This window comes from Ovis aries, chromosome 4 (genome assembly GCF_016772045.2).
Source record: "Ovis aries strain OAR_USU_Benz2616 breed Rambouillet chromosome 4, ARS-UI_Ramb_v3.0, whole genome shotgun sequence".
In the NCBI taxonomy this organism is placed as follows: Eukaryota; Metazoa; Chordata; class Mammalia; order Artiodactyla; family Bovidae; genus Ovis; species Ovis aries.
Genome location: NC_056057.1, coordinates 101,179,472 through 101,192,992, shown reverse-complemented (window position 1 = coordinate 101,192,992; position 13,521 = coordinate 101,179,472). Strand labels below are relative to the sequence as shown.

The following is a 13,521-nucleotide window of genomic DNA, read 5'->3' as shown; positions in this document are numbered from 1 at the left end:
GAGAAGAAAAGAAATAAAAGGTATCCAGTTTGAAAGAGAAGAAGTAAAATGTTCTCTATTTGCCAATGACACAACATATATTATAGAAAACCCTAAAGACTCCACTAAAATAGCTGTTAGAACTATTCACCTAATTCAGTTAAGTATCAGGATACAAAACCAGTATCCAAAAATCTGTTGTGTTTCTGTATACTAATTACAAATTATAAGAGAATTTAAGTTTCACTTAAAATAATTGCATCAAAACGAATGAAATACCTAGGAGTAAATTTAACCAAGAAGGCAAAAGACTCATTCGTATGCTGAAAACTACATGGATGAAATATATTGAGAAGACACAAATAAATGGAAAGATACTTTGTGCTCACGCATTGGCAGAATCAGTATTGTTAAAATGTCCATAATGCCCAAAGAAGCTTTAATGCCGTTTCTATCAGAATTCCAATGGCAATTTTTATAGATTAAACAGTGCTAAAATTTGTATGGAACCACAGCAGATCCTGAATACTCAAAGCAATCTTGAGAAAAAAGAACAAGGCTAGCGGTGCCACACTTCCTGATTTCAAACTATATCACAAATATGTAGGAAGCAAAATTGCTCCCCAGGTGGCCCAGTGGTAATAAATCTCCCTGCTGGTGCAGGAGACACAGGAGATGTGAGTTCAGTCCCTGAGTTGCAAAGAGTAGGAAATGGCAACCCACTCCAGTATTCTTGCCTGGGAAATTTCATGGACAGAGGAGCCTGGTAGGCTATGTCCATGGGGTCACAAAGAGTTGGACATGGCTGAGCATACATGCATAAGAATCAAAACAGTACAGTATTGACATAAAACAAGGTACATAGATTAGCGGAACAGAAAATAGAGAACCCAAAAATAAGCCCACAGATATATATATATATATATGCACACACACATATGAAATTAAAAGACGCTTGCTCCTTGGAAGAAAAGTTGTGACCAACCTAGATAGCATATTCAAAAGCAGGGACATTGCCAACAAAGGTCCATCTAGTCAAAGCTGTGGTTTTTCCAGTAGTCATGTGTGGATGTGAGAGCTGGACTATAAAGAAAGCTGAGCGCCGAAGAACTGATACTTTTGAATGTGGTGTTGGAGAAGATTTTTGAGAGTCCTTTGGACTGCACAGAGGTCCAACCAGTCCATCCTAAAGGAAGTCCTGAATATTCATTGGAAGGACTGATGTTGAAGCTGAAACTCCAGTACATTGGCCACCTGATACAAAGAACCAACTCATTGGAAAAGACCCTGATGGAAAAGATTGAAGGCGGGAGGAGAAGGGGATGACAGAGGATGAGTTGGTTGGATGGCATCACCTACTCAATGGACATGAGTTTGAGTAAACTCTGGGAGTTGGTGATGGACAGGGAAGCCTGGTGTGCTGCAGTCCATGGGGTCACAAAGAGTCGGACACGACTGAACAACTGAACTGATATACACACACGGTCAATGAATTTACCGTTAAGCAGCTAAGAATATACAATTGGCAAAGGACAGTGTAGTCAATTAATGATATTGAAAAGTGGGCAGTTATATGCAAAAGAATGAAACTGGACCACTGTCTTACACCACACACAAAAATTGACTCAAAATGGATTAAAGACTTTAAAATAAGACCTGAAACCATGGAACTTCGAGGGAAAAAAACATGGTTGATAAGCTCCTTGCCATTCATTTTGGTGATGTTTTTGAATTTGGCGCCAAAAACAAAAGAAACCATCAACAAGATGAAAGGGCAACCTATAGAATGGGAGAGAATTATTTGTAAATCATATATATGATAAGGGGTTAATATCCAAAACAAAATATTCACATAACCGGAAAAAAAAGTTTAAAAAAATCTTGTTTTAAAATGGATAGAGGATCTGAATAGACATTTTTTACAAAAGATACTCATATGGCCACCAGGTACATTAAAAGGTTCCTCAACGTTAGTAATCATCAGGGAAATATAAATCAAAACCACAATGAACTGTCACCTCATATCTATTAGAATGGCTGTTATTACGGATATAAGAAACAGTAAGTGTTGGCAGGGATGTGGAAAAAAGGGAACCCTTGTGCACTATTAGTCAGCGAAGGCACTGTCACCCCACTCCAGTACTCTTGCCTGGAAAATCCCATGGGCGGAGAAGCCTGGTGGGCCACAGTCCATGGGGGTTGCAAAGAGTCGGACACGACTGAGCAACTTCACTTTCACTTTTCACTTTCATACATTGGAGAAGGAAATGGCAACCCACTCCAGTGTTCTTGCCTGGAGAATCCCAGGGACGGGGGAGCCTGGTGGGCTGCCGTCTATGGGGTCGCACAGAGTCGGACATGACTGAAGGGACTTAGCAGCAGCAGCAGCGCACTATTGGCAGGGTGCAATAGTTGGTGCAGCCTCTGTAGAAAACAGTATGGAGGGGCCTCAGAAATTAAAAATAGGACTACCGTATGATCCAGCAGTTCTACTTCTGGGTGTTTATCTGAGGGAAACAGAAGTCCTAACTCAAAAAGATATCTGTACTTTGTGTTCACTGCAGCATTATTTACTGTGACCAAGACTTGAAAATAACCTGTATGAATAAAGAAAATGTGATATGTGTGTTTGTGTATGTGTATATATATATACACACACACTGCAATGGAATATTATTCAGCTATTTAAAAAAAGAAAATCCTGCCATTTGCAACAACAGAGAGGCCTTGAGGGCATTGTGTTAAGTGAGATATATTGGAGAAAGACAAATACTGTATTATCTCATTCACATGAATCTCAAAACTCATTTGGGTGCGAGGAATGGGTGAAGGTAGACAAAGTATCTTACAAAGCAGAGATACTGTCCGAATTGATGGAACAAGAAACACAGGTTTAAATAAATACATCACAAATTTACAGAGAAACAAAACTGCTGTTTTTAAGTATAAGAAACTGGGAGGATCTGGGGTGGAAGGGGGTGGTGTGTTAGAGCCGCATCTGTGTAGTGGGGAATCAGAAGGTAATATCGAAAGTTAATAACTCTAGTGGCATGAGTGTATTAGTTACAGCCATGAAACAATCCTTAGAACTAATAACAATTGATTGAAAATGGTTTCCTCAAGGAAGGGATGAGGCCAGATGTTTAAGTTCTCCAATCAGCTACCAAAAATCATTTTCTTTTAATATCTTTTTCCATGTTGACAGAACTGCTTTATCACTTTTAGAAGAACTGGTTTGAGTTAATTAAATTTATTCCTAACATTTATTTTTGATACTATCATAAATGGAATTGTTTTCTTGGTTTTATTTTTAAATTTTGGATATTAAGCCTTTTAATAATACGAAATGTCCCTCTTTGTCTTGGTAATACGTCTTTATCTTAAAGCTTCTTTTGTGTGGTGTAAGTCACTCTGTTTCTCTTATGGTTACTCATTTATTTTTAAAAGCAGTACATGCACATACATATTTAGGACATGAGTAGATAGAAACACTAGAATGTTAATGTTAGTTGTATCTGGCTTATAGAATAATGAGTATTATGGGGGCTTTTTTGGTGTGTCTGAGTTCTGTGATTAGTTTGTGTCATAATTAGGAAAAAAGAGATGGCTTATATAAAATTTTAGATACTTTTATCAGCCAGATTTTGGGGGTTGCAAATAGCAGAATTTGACTCAAGTAGAAGATAATTGGCCTAATCATAGAATCAGTTGGCAAGTTGGAGTACTGGGCTGAGAAGAGGCCAGAACTGTGCCAGCTGTGAGACTTTAGATAGGAGACACTTCACTCCTTGCTGCCTTTTCTGGGTGACGCCACAGAAATAAGAGAGCTCTGACTTCTTGTTGCCTTTCTTTTGCTCTTTTCAGTCAAGATTCAAAATCCAGGAGTGAGTGTCCTGCCCTGATGGTTGGCAAGAAAAGTACCTGGCACCTTAAGTTATAGTTTGAGGAGTCCACACAGTGGTGACAAATGATTCCCTAGAATGAAATTAGGATGCTGTTATCAGAAGAAGGGACGTGAACTCTGGCAGCTGAAAAGCAACAGATGTTCACTGTGATATTTGACTTTTTGTTAATGCAGAATTACAGTTTACAATGCTAGTCATAAAAAGTTACCAATAAGAATAAGAAACATTGTTTTGTTAAAAATAGAACCACCATATCATCCACTTCTGGCCTTATAAGCCAGACGAAACTATAATTCTAAAGAAGATAGATGCACCCCTCTGTTCGCAGCAGCACTGTTTAGAGTAGCCAAGACATGGAAACAGCCAAAATGTCCACCAACAGATGAATAAAGATGTGGTGCATATATATACAGTGGAATGCTCCTCAGTCATAAAAGGGAATGAAAGTATGCCATTTGCAGCAACATGGATGGGCCTAAAGATTATCATACTAAGTAAATCAGAAAGAGAAAGACAAATAACGTATGATCTCACTTATATGTGGGATCTAAAATATGACACAGATGAACCTGCCTATGGAGCAGAAACAGGGACACAGAATAGACGGGTGGCTGCAGAGGGATAGTGATGGGAAAGAGGCATGGATTCCAAGTTTGGGGTTAGCAGATGCAAACTGGTACGTATAGAATGGTGAACAATACGGTCCCACGTAAACCATAATGGAAAAGAATATGAAAAAAATGTATGTACATATAACTGAGTCACTTTACTGTACAACAGTAATTAACACAACAGTGTCTTTCAACTAGACTTCAGTAAAAAAACATTTTAAAGAATTTGTTTTGAATACAACTGACCCAGTTATTGTCCCCAAACCTGGATGTGAGAGTTGGACTGTGAAAAAGGCTGAGCGCCGAAGAATTGATGCTTTTGAACTGTGGTGTTGGACAAGACTCTTGAGAGTCCCTTGGACTGCAAGGAGATCCAACCAGTCCATTCAGAAGATCATCAGCCCTGGGATTTCTTTGGAAGGAATGGTGCTAAAGCTGAAACTCCAGTACTTTGGCCACCTCATGCGAAGAGTGGACTCATTGGAAAAGACTCTGATGCTGGGAGGGATTGTGGGCAGGAGGAGAAGGGGATGACAGAGGATGAGATGGCTGGATGGCATCACTGACTCAATGGACGTGAATCTGAGTGAACTCCGGGAGTTGGTGATGGACAGGGAGGCCTGGAGTGCTGCGATTCATGGGGTCGCAAAGAGTCGGACATGACTGCGCGACTGAACTGAACTGAACCTCTATTGGCATGCTCGCCACTGAAGTTCTCACTTGCAGATTTCTCTGTCACTTGACTGTAAGTTCCGTGTGTCTCATAGTGCAGTTAAAATCACTTAGAAAATGAGAAAGCAAACCTTTATATTCGTCATGGGAGGACTTTGCAATTTAACACATGCTAGAATTTCTGTCATCTCCTTCCTGGCTCACTTAATCAGCTTGTACTTACTCATCAAGAGCCAGCTCAAGCATTACCTCATCCAGAAAGACTCCTGCACCCTCCTCCTTATCCCGTCCTGGTTTATGGGCCACTCACCACTGTGCTTAGTGCTCTTTTTGTTCTCATCCCATTGTATCATATTTGTCCATTTGTTTGTCTCGCACACGAGCCAGACTGGCAGAGTGTATCTTGTTTTTCCTTTGATTCTCCAGCCCCTTAGGCCTGAGAAATCCCATCGAGAGAGGAGTCTGATTGGCTCCCATCCATGAGGTCACAAGAGTTGGACACGACTTAGTGACTGAATCACCACCAGCCCCTTACACAGTGTCTATACCTCAGGCATTCAGTCAATATTTGTTGAATGACTGAATGGGTTCCCCAGAGAAAGGAGGCAGGGCATTCCCTATGGAAGCCAGCAATGTAAAGGTATGGAATGGTGAGACATTCTAGAGGATCAGCACATTGGACGATGAATGGGAGCAGAAGCTGGTGAATTTGACTGACATTGGTCTCTACAGGACCATGTACTCCCAAGTTTAGACAGTTGTATAGGCCTCAGGAAGAGAAGAGCCTTGGCAATGGTAGGAAGACAGGACACTAGAGGTTATGTGGTGAATACATCCTGGTTGGGCTGGAGCTGTCAGAGAGCCCTCAGACGGCAGAGTGTTGCTGTCACTGGGAGTTAGAGAGCTCAGACATGGTTTGGGAGCAAATCCACCTCCCGTGTACCAGGCACTTGTTTAAATACTGCGGACACAGTAGTGGATAATATGAATAAGATTTCTACTTACGTTGAGTTTTTTTCTAATAAGGGAAGATGGATAAGAACAACAGACACCAACCAAAGCATACGTACACATTCTCAAAACCGAAGTGCCATGTTGCAGGTAAAATGTCCAGAACAGCACTCTCCTCCAGAAGCACAAGGGAGCAAACTGGAGAGGATCTGTCTGGAGTATAACAGGGACCCTCGTTTCCTGGCTCACATTCCAGTGGAAGTATAATGACCAGTATCATACATGTTCTTTAGGAATTTGTCTAAAAGATTTATAAGTTCTAGATTTTAAAAATATGTGTGTAATATTTATGCACTCTCCAAAAAGTGTTGCAAAGAAGAAAGTGTTGTCACAGTAATGCTTTTTTTTTTTTAGCAAAAGTGTTCTCTCCCCACCCTCATTATATACTACACACAGGAATCTTCCTGTTTAAAACTTAATTGATTGGGTATTATAAATAAAAACCAGTCATTGCCTATATTATTGGCAAGTTGTGTTTGTAGTTAGTATATTTCTAATGCCTGAAAAATAATCTGATACTTTTACAGCTTAATCTGTGTCCTTGACAACTTGGGGCTTTTCCTTCAAGGGAACAGATTCCAGGAGCAAGAAGTTTTGTATGTGTTCGTTCTCTTCTCTTGGCTGTAGGCTTGTTTAGTGATAGAGGTTCTTTCCTGTTTTCCAGGGCGCCGATAAGACTGTGAAAGGCCCCGATGGGCTGACTGCCCTTGAAGCCACTGACAACCAGGCGATCAGAGCCCTCCTTCAGTGACGGACGGCGGGCTGACGGCTCTGGAAGGGTGGCTCTCCTGTGGCCTCACACTGCTGCCTGTCTGTCTGTGACTCTCTATCTGCCAGCTTCTTCAGCTAAAATACTTTTAGAGGGGTGAGGGGAGAGAGAAATTCATAACCAATCAGACTACCAGGAACAAAAAAACAATGAACAAAAAAAAAACAAGATCAGGCTTTTACTAGGATTCCTGATCAGGTCAGCCTCTTTTCCATTTCCAGTTTAAAAAAAAACAGCGGATACCCATGGGAGAGCAAAGACAAAACATACCGTTAATATTTGACCTTTTCAGCTCCCTAGCTAATTTATTAGATTGTGTTGAGGGTCTGATTATACCAAGGCCAACTATACATTTGGTAGCCCTATCTGTGTGAGCAGTAGTGGCTGCTGTGACGAAACTTAGGGTGCTGAGACAAGCAATTAGCTCTAGCCTTCTGCCTTAAGATGCACTCTAGTGGGGATTTCCCGGCATAGTTAAGAGCGCTGCCCTGTGGTTGGTGACCAAATCTCCCCTGGTGACTTCCAGCTTTACATGAGGGCTTGGTTAAGGCGAGGGGGCACATACTCCTCCGCTGCTGGACGGCTGGACTTTGGGTTTCCTCTCCCCCTTCACATGGATTTCATGTATCTTTAGGTAAAACTGACTAGTTATATTTATAAAATCTCAAATTTTGGAAGTCTAAAGGAGAAATCATTCCAGTCTGCATTTTTTTTCCCGTCCTCTAGATTCACACATAGATCATTGAAACACTTTTCCAACTCCTGCTGGTAGTAAAAGGGGATTTAAAAATAGAATCATAGCCATAAGCCTGTTAGATAAAGAGAGAACAGTTGTCTTAGTACCTATGGATTTTCTTCATTTGCTGTTTGAATAGATTGGCCTCAGTTCTGTTTGGAGAATCAAGGAACATTCTTTTGGAATGCCTCTGTCAGACCCACCTTGGATGCTGATTACTTACTACACCAAAGCTCTCACTGGGGTGAGATATACTCTTCAGACCAGTTTAACCCCATCTCTTAAAAATACGCATGTCACCAGGTTTCCCAGAGTTGTTGATAGGCTTGTGCTGAATGTATGCCAGCCCACCTGCCTAATATATTTTTCTTTTCTCTTTTATGCACTGCATAAAATGGGACACCTTCAAATTATATTCTGTATTAAAAATACAGTGCCCTAAAACGGTGTTCTGACCTGCAGAAAATAGTTAGGCACATTTTCTAATGTTTATTTCTTGAGCAGTACAGATAATTAAAACATACATATACCCTTAAATTTGCTGTCCTGCATATAAAATAAGATTCATTTGACTTGCCATCCATATATGCTTACTAAAAATACTAGCATTTTTCCTTAGCCATGTCATGCAATAATTGAATGTACCTCAAATTTTTAAAAGTGGGGGGAGGGTGGGTTAGGGACTTATATTCAGATTGTGGTTAATAAAGAATTAATGACAATTTTTTAAGGCCATGTAGCATCCTAACAACAGGGTTAAACTAGTACCAAGAACAGTCAGCCTGGCCAATAACAAATCTTACCAGTTGCTGATTGGTTGGTTGATGTGTGGGTTTGTTTGTGTGTATTTTTCCCCGGTGAACCCTTTTTTTATCCTGTGGCTTTTTCACTTAAAACTAGCCTAACCCTGGAATTTTCCTGCGTCCAAGAAAACAATCACAGAATACTGGTTTAAATACTTTGATACCTGTGGCTAATTCTGCTGTCTTGATGCAGGCTATTAGAGTTGGATTAGAAGTCAGTAATTAGTGCTTTATGACATCACTGAACTGAAACACAGTGATCCTCGCTGAAGATGGAGGGCACTCTATCAGGTGTTCTGATATCTTTGTTTTCGCTTCTCGGCATACTGCTGTTAAAAAGGCTCAACTTCTACTCTGCACAGTTTTCACCTTTACTTTCCGAGTGTTTTCTGTAGTAGGCTACTATAGAGAGTGTGCTGTTCTACCATTCCTAAACCTGGTCTGCTTCCTCCAGTCACCTGGTCCAGGGACCATGTGATTCTTTGTACAGTTTATCCTGGTGATCCTCGTAATGCAGTAGAGGCTACTTTGCCTTCCCTCTTCTTTCTCAACCATTTTGTAAACCCCGTAATTATGAAGCGGTTGCTTGAGAAAATAACAGATAAACATAGAATAGACTGACCAAGATGGTTTAGAGTTTCTTTTTTTTTTTTTAACTAGGTTATTTATAATGTATTTCTGAACCACTTGGCAGAGAAATTTACAACACTTAATGTTCATATTTTGAATAAAGAAAGCGAAAACCTTGTCTGCTTTTTTGGTACTACATGCATTAGTAAAAGGTTAAGTAAGTTTTGTTCTCCACTGCAGTAATATTTAACATCTCAGAAAAAAATCTTGCATGTTCTGTAGTTTTGTATTAAGTCAGTCTTTTCATATGCACTATTTCAAGTGAAAACAGGTGGTTTACCTGTCTACATTAGTATCCTAACAGATTCCCCCTTGCAGCTTCAGACTGGTGTCCACAGACTTACAGGTCAGCTAACGGCCCCGGAATCGACCCAGTAGTTCTCTGCACAGCTCACCTTCTAAACCCAGTGGGGCCTGAAGGAGAAGTAGGTGGATGCCATGGGTGGAAGCTGCCAGCAAGCAGGCCCTTCATTCATTGATTTCCTTCCCCCAAATAATGGATTTCAAATCTATATGTACCTATTTGATTTTTTTCCCCTAAAACTTCAACTAAGCTGCTGTTTTCTTCCATGCAATATTGTATACTCGATTGTGTATAGAAGAAGCTGGTGAGAGTGCCCTCCTACATAAGCAATTGCAGTGTTTGCATGCAAAATTTTAAAAAATTTAAATTGTCCTGATTCTATTTTGTAAATGGAGAAACAATCATATCTTTCTAAGCAGTAATGGAGGAAGACTAGTGCTTTGTGCATTTTGATATATTTGAGTTCATTTTTTCCACAGTGTAATACATTTGACACAGTTGGGTTTCTCATATTATCCTAGTTCATGTACATCAGAATGCTAAATAATACTGTGTTTAAGTTTTGTGTTGCAAGAACAAATGGAATAAACTTGAATTGTGCTACAGCCAACGTGTCAGGGTTTTTCATTTTTCTCTTCCCTTGGTTACTTTGGGTTATCACCACCTTCCTCCTCTAGTCTTCTTTATAACTGTATTGGTACTTTGCCTTAAACTTTAATCTGAATTTCCCCCCCTTATTCCACTTCTAGAAAGAAAATAAGACTAGGAAGGATTTAACTGAAATAAACTGTACTACTCATCTCATTGAGAGGTTCTGCTCATCTGTCAGTTTCCCAGTACACACTGTTTGTAACAAATGATGAGTTTTATGAGCAGGCTGTAGCTGGGAAACATCGGAGTGTCAGGATCTTAATATGTGTTAGAATAGCATCAAGCTAAACCTCATTAATCCTTTCACAATATATCAGACTGTTAGATTTTGTCCTCTTTCTGTAAGATCAGTTATTCTCAAAATGTGGCCCCTAAACTAGCAACTGTAACCTGGAAACTTGACAGAAATGTCCAGCCCGGGCCCAGCAGTCTGTTACAGTGAGCCCTCCAGGTGAATCTAATGCACATGAGTTTGTACAAGACAATAAAGAGAAAAACAAAAAGCCTCTAAACAAGATGTCATCAAGGGTGGCTTCCTGGAGAGAAAGTAAACAAGCTGCTAACACGTGCAACAGCAAAACTGGACACCCGAGAGAATTTTAAGATAAGCTTCAAAGTTATGTTCTGGATAAAAAGATTAAGATAGAATAGCGGTTCCAAAGATGTAACACTGGTAAGAATGATGTGTGTATTCACTTAGTTGTGTCCAACTCTGCAACTCTATGGACAGCAGCCCACCAGGCTTCTCTGTCCATGGGGATTCTCCAGACAATACTGGAGTAGGTTGCCATGCCCACCTCTGGGGGCTCTTCCCAACCCAGGGATTGAACCCAGGTCTCCTGCATTACGTGCAGATTCTTTACCATCTGAGCCACCAGGGAAGCCCAAGAATACTGGAGTGGGAAGCCTGTCCCTTCTGTCGGGGATCTTCCTGACCCAGGAATTGAACCGGGGTCTCCTGCACTGCAGGCTGATTCTTTACCAGCTGAACTATGACCCTTCATTATTAGGATTTTTCCCTGAAGGATTAGGGAAAATAGGATAGGATTAGGATTGTCCCATCAATGGCTGTGGACAGTATTTCCATGGTCTCCAGCAGCAACTCATGGTTACAGTCCTCATAGCTGAATTGCTGAGGCTTGAGACTTGTCCAAGCCCTCTGAATTCCTGAGTGAGGGGAACATGCAAGGAATTTGGGGAGATATGTGATAAATCTCATGCTTATGGCGCAGGTCACAGGGATGGCTCTAGTCCAGCTGTGTCCCTGCTGGCTTCTGCCTGGCAGTCTCCTACATCAGGAGAGCCCTCTGGGAGAAAAGGTGCCTTCTCATCTCTGCTGTCCTATGGAGGTATCAGTGCTTTGGATATGGATTTGCTACTGCACCGGGTGTACCACCAACTCGGGAACAGCCACCCTTGTGCCAACAAACCATCTCCTGTTTTAGATCCACCATCTTCCCCAGACACTAACTGGATCATCACACGTCTGCCATAGGATATTTTTCTCGAGTCAGACACGACTGAAGAGACTTAGCACACACAGTAGAATTTATCAGCAGCTTTAGGAACACCTGATACATAGCAGACTTTCACTGTATTTGCTCTGAACCACTAAGGTCAAATCATTATACAGTCAGATGCAAGATAAACTTTGTTTTAGTAAATCCTAGCTAAAGGATTACTGGCTATTAGGATCGTGGGGCTACACCTAAGTGTCATTGTACTCAAATATTGGCCAAGCAGCCTCAAAAGTACCACTGAACTTACAGACCGAAATCAATTACATGCCGAGGAAATGCTGACCATGGGGTCAAATGCAGGTCACTGAGCTATTTGTAGTCTATACTAAAACACAGCTGTAAATAGAGTAGCGACACAAAGGATGGTCTGGCCACCCTAGCAACTTCTACGCATTCAGCAGCTGCAGCAGAGCAGCCTCATTCGCATCATTTGGATAGAACGATGGGTCACAGATCTGGCAGTGTTGACAGGCCACAGCATCTTATCACACAAAGAAAAATAATGTATAGACAATTAGCCACTGGATGCTGATTTTGAAGACACTATTAGATAACTTTCTTTTTAAAAAGAAGCTGTGTTTTTCTAAGGTTTTTCTAACTAACAAATCTAAGGCTGTATCCGACATCTGTGTATCTTCTTGATATTTAATAATGTCCTATATGTTTATGCACATCCACCAAGTCTAGCCATGTACCCCTGTTGGTGAATTGTGAGTCCAATTTCAGTAGGCTTGAAAGTACTTGATCTAAGTTAATTTAATTTTACTAGTAGAATTTTAATAAATAAATATTGTGTTACAGCTAGGAGTTGTGCTGAGAACTTTTTACTCTGGTGGTGGTTTAGGTGCTCAGTCGTGTCCAACTGTTTGCAACCCCATGGACTGTTACCCTCGCAGGCTCTTCTGTCCATGGGATTTCCCAGGCAAGAATACTAGAGTGGGTTGCCATTTCCTTCTCCAGGGGATCTTCCCAACCCAGGGATTGAACTTGGGTCTCCTGCATTGCAGGCGGACTCTTTACTGACTGAGCCAGCAAGGAAACGGCCCTTTTATATTATCTTATTCAATTTTCATAATAATCATGTTAAGGATATCATATGTTAAGGAAAAGAGAGTATAAAGTTAAATAACTTGCTCACAGCCAATAGTTCTGTTTGATTTTAGAGCCCACACTCCTTCAAATTAAATGAAGAAGAAAAACTATTCTCTTCCAAAACCAGAGCTTATACCTCGGTGCTCCCTTGCAGAAAGTTCAAGGAAGCCTAGCAGCCCTGGTACCTCTTTTTCTTAATAATAGGTCTACAGAACTTATTTTGCATAACAGAAAATTTATGGGGGAGGGAAGGGCTGGGAGTTCAGGATTAGCAGGTGCAAGCTATTATATATATGATGGATAAACAATAAAGTCTTACTGTATAGCACTGGGAAATATGTTCAATATCCTGTGATAAACCATAATCGAAAAGAATGTGAAAAAAAGAATGTCTACATCAAACCAGGCAATCCTAAAGGAAATCAACCTTGAGTATTCATTGGAAGGACTGATGCTGAAGTTCCAATGCTTTGACCACCCAATGTGAAGAGCCAACTCATTGGAAAAGACCCTGATGCTGGGAAAGACTGAGAGCAGGAGGAAAAGGGGGTAAAAGAGGATGAGATGGTTGGATGGCATCATTGACTCAATGGACATGAGTCTGAGCAAATTCTGGGAGATACTGAAAGACAGGGAAGCCTGGCGTGCTGTGTAGTCCATGGGGTCGCAAAGAGTCAGAGATGACTGCACATGAGATGACTGTGTATAACTCAGCCACTTTGCCATACAGTAAAGACTGGCACAACACTGTGAGTCAGCTATACTTCAGTGAAAAGATGACATTATAAAAAGAAGATCTGCCTAACTGATTTATTTTGCATAACATGAACTTTGTAAC

At 40.8% G+C, this 13,521-nt stretch overlaps 1 protein-coding gene across 4 annotated transcripts in view; it reads left to right on the top strand.

The window, feature by feature from the left end:
• Window positions 1-13,521, top strand: part of MTPN (myotrophin) — a 133,400-nt gene that overhangs the window by 63,518 nt on the left and 56,361 nt on the right. Inside the window, exon 4 of one of the 4 annotated variants that reach the window (XM_004008091.4) lies at window positions 6,843-10,025. The exons of the other annotated variants lie outside the window; for them this stretch is intronic. Within the exon in view, the coding sequence (XP_004008140.1) occupies window positions 6,843-6,929 (87 nt within the window). The 3' untranslated portion in view covers window positions 6,930-10,025. Of the gene's footprint in view, window positions 1-6,842; window positions 10,026-13,521 lie in introns of those variants that run through there. 4 annotated transcript variants of the gene reach the window in all.